This window comes from Charadrius vociferus, unplaced genomic scaffold, assembly GCF_000708025.1.
Source record: "Charadrius vociferus isolate BGI_N301 unplaced genomic scaffold, ASM70802v2 scaffold364, whole genome shotgun sequence".
NCBI lineage: Eukaryota > Metazoa > Chordata > Aves > Charadriiformes > Charadriidae > Charadrius > Charadrius vociferus.
Window position 1 is genome coordinate 8,921 of NW_009648039.1, and position 2,775 is coordinate 11,695.

Consider the following 2,775-nt stretch of genomic DNA (forward strand, 5'->3'; position numbering starts at 1 on the left):
TTTGACCTCATCAGGCGTTGGGTTGACCCCATCGGGCGTTGGGATGACCCCACTGGACACTGGGTTGACCCCCTTAACCCCATCGGGCGTTGGGTTGACCTCAATGAACATTGGGTTGACCCCATCGGGCGTTGGGATGACCCCCTAGACCCCATCGGGCATTGGGTTGACCCCATCGGGCATTGGGATGACCCCATCGAGCATTGGGTTGACCCCCTTGACCTCATCAGGCTTTGGGTTGACCCCATTGGGCATTGGGTTGACCCCCTTGACCCCATCAGGCGTTGGGTTGACCCCATCGGGCATTGGGTTGACCCCCTTGACCTCATCAGGCATTGGGTTGACCCTATCGGGCGTTGGGTTGACCCCCTTGACGTCATCAGGCGTTGGGTTGACCTCATCAGCTATTGGGTTGACCTCACTGGGCGTTGGGTTGATCCCATCGGGTGTCGGGTTGACCTTGTGGAGCCCATCAGGGGTTAAGTTGACCCCATCGATCTCATCGACGCGTTTCGTTGACCCCATTGGACGTTCAGTTTGACCCCGTTGATGCCATCGTGCAGTCAGTTGACCCTATTGGATGTCCCGTTGACAGTGTCCATCCCGTTGGTCATTGTCTTGACCCCATTGGGTGGTCAGTTGACACCATTGATCCCATTGGATGTTGCTTTGGCCCCACTGGACGTTGGGTGGACCCCGTTGGGTCTCAGGTTGACCCCATCGATGCCTTTGGGGGTTCCGTTGACCCCATTGGGTGGTCAGTTGACCCCATTGGTCCCATTGGACGTTGGGTTGACCCCGTTGGACGTTGGGTTGACCCCGTTGGGTCTCAGGTTGACCCCGTTGATGCCTTTGGGGGTTCCGTCGACCCCACTGGATGTTCTGTTGACCCTCATCAGATCGAGCAGCGCGTTGACCCCGTTGGCTGATGAGTTGCCCCCACTGATCTCGTTGACCGTTCCACCGACCCCATTGGACGTTCAGTTGACCCCCCTCGACGCCGTTGGTCGTTCCGTTGACGTCCCCTCTCTCCCCCCCCACCCTCTCCCAGTTCAACAGCTTCGAGCAGCTCTGCATCAACTTCACCAACGAGAAGCTGCAGCAGTTCTTCAACCACCACATGTTCGTGCTGGAGCAGGAGGAGTACAAGAAGGAGGGCATCGAGTGGGAGTTCATCGACTTCGGCATGGACCTCCAGGCCTGCATCGACCTCATCGAGAAGGTACTACTTCTCACGGGGCCTCCTGGGGGCCCCAGGGGGCTCCTGGAGAAACTCCCCGGGGCCCCAAAGGGTGGCCGGTTGGCTGGCGGTTGGCGGCGGCCGCGGCCAACGAGGTCTTCTCCTCCCCAGCCCATGGGGATCATGTCCATCCTGGAGGAGGAGTGCATGTTCCCCAAGGCCACGGACATGACCTTCAAGGCCAAACTCTACGACAACCACCTGGGCAAGTCGGCCAACTTCGGGAAGCCGCGCAACATCAAAGGGAAACCGGAGGCGCACTTCGCCCTGGTGCACTACGCCGGCACGGTGGACTACAACATCATCGGGTGGCTGGAGAAGAACAAGGACCCCCTTAATGAGACGGTGGTGGGGCTCTACCAGAAGTCGGCCCTCAAGCTTTTGGCCAACCTCTTCTCCAACTATGCCGGGGCTGATGCCGGTGGGTGGATGGACGGTTGGGGGAATGGGGAAGACAGTTGCACAATGAGGTCTCCTCCTTTCCTGCCTCACCCCACCCCTCTGTCCCTCAGGCGGTGATGGAGGGAAAGGCAAAGGTGCCAAGAAGAAAGGTTCCTCCTTCCAGACTGTCTCCGCCCTGCACCGGGTGAGGGACCCACCCGCTGTGGGGCAGAGGGAGGACAACCTCCCCCACGGCTCCCCCAGATCCTCCCCCACTGGCCCATTGGTCAACCTCTTCTCTCCCTCCTCACCAGGAGAACCTCAACAAGCTGATGGCCAACCTCAAGACCACCCACCCCCACTTTGTCCGCTGCCTCATCCCTAACGAGCGGAAGGAGCCAGGTGAGAAAAGGGCAGGGTCAGGGATGGGGGTGGGTGTGGCTGGTGGCTGACCCCGCCCCACTCCACCTCCCTCCCCCCCCAGGTGTGATGGACAACTCACTGGTGATGCACCAGCTCCGCTGCAACGGGGTGCTGGAGGGCATCCGCATCTGCCGCAAAGGCTTCCCCAACCGCATCCTCTACGGGGACTTCCGCCAGCGGTAGGAGAGACGGAGGGTGGGGCCAGGTGGGGCAGGGCAGGGTAGGGTGGGGCAGAGGGGTGGACAACCCTGGCGGGGCTGAGCGTCCTCTCTGGCCACCAGGTACCGCATCCTGAACCCCGCAGCCATCCCCGAGGGGCAGTTCATCGACAGCCGCAAAGGCGCCGAGAAGCTCCTGGGGTCCCTGGACATCGACCACAACCAGTACAAGTTCGGGCACACCAAGGTGAGGCCGCGTGGTCTCCACCACCCATGAGGGCCTGTTGACCCCATGGTTCCACCACCCATGAGGTCACGTTGAGCCAGTGGTCCCAATATCTATGAGGTCACGTTGCCCTCACGGTCCCACCATCCACGAGGGCTTGGGGATATCACGGTCCCACCACACACGAGGTCATAATGACCTCATGGTCCCACCATCCCTGCTGTCACACGGACCCCACGGTCCCACCAACCGCGAGGTCACATGGACCCATGGTCCCACCACCCATGAGGTCCTGTTGACCCCACGGTCCCACCACCCATGTGGTCATGCGGACCCCACAGTCCCAC

General features: G+C 61.2%; 1 protein-coding gene across 1 annotated transcript in view; it reads left to right on the forward strand.

The window, feature by feature from the left end:
* Window positions 1-846: 846 nt before the first annotated feature.
* LOC104285149 (myosin-7-like) overlaps window positions 847-2,775 on the forward strand; it is a gene marked incomplete at its 3' end in the record, with an annotated part of 12,312 nt that continues 10,383 nt past the window's right edge. Inside the window, 7 exon segments of the mRNA XM_009883555.1 lie at window positions 847-957; window positions 1,052-1,222; window positions 1,352-1,676; window positions 1,753-1,826; window positions 1,936-2,023; window positions 2,106-2,223; window positions 2,326-2,497. Coding sequence (XP_009881857.1) covers window positions 847-957; window positions 1,052-1,222; window positions 1,352-1,676; window positions 1,753-1,826; window positions 1,936-2,023; window positions 2,106-2,223; window positions 2,326-2,497 — 1,059 coding nt within the window.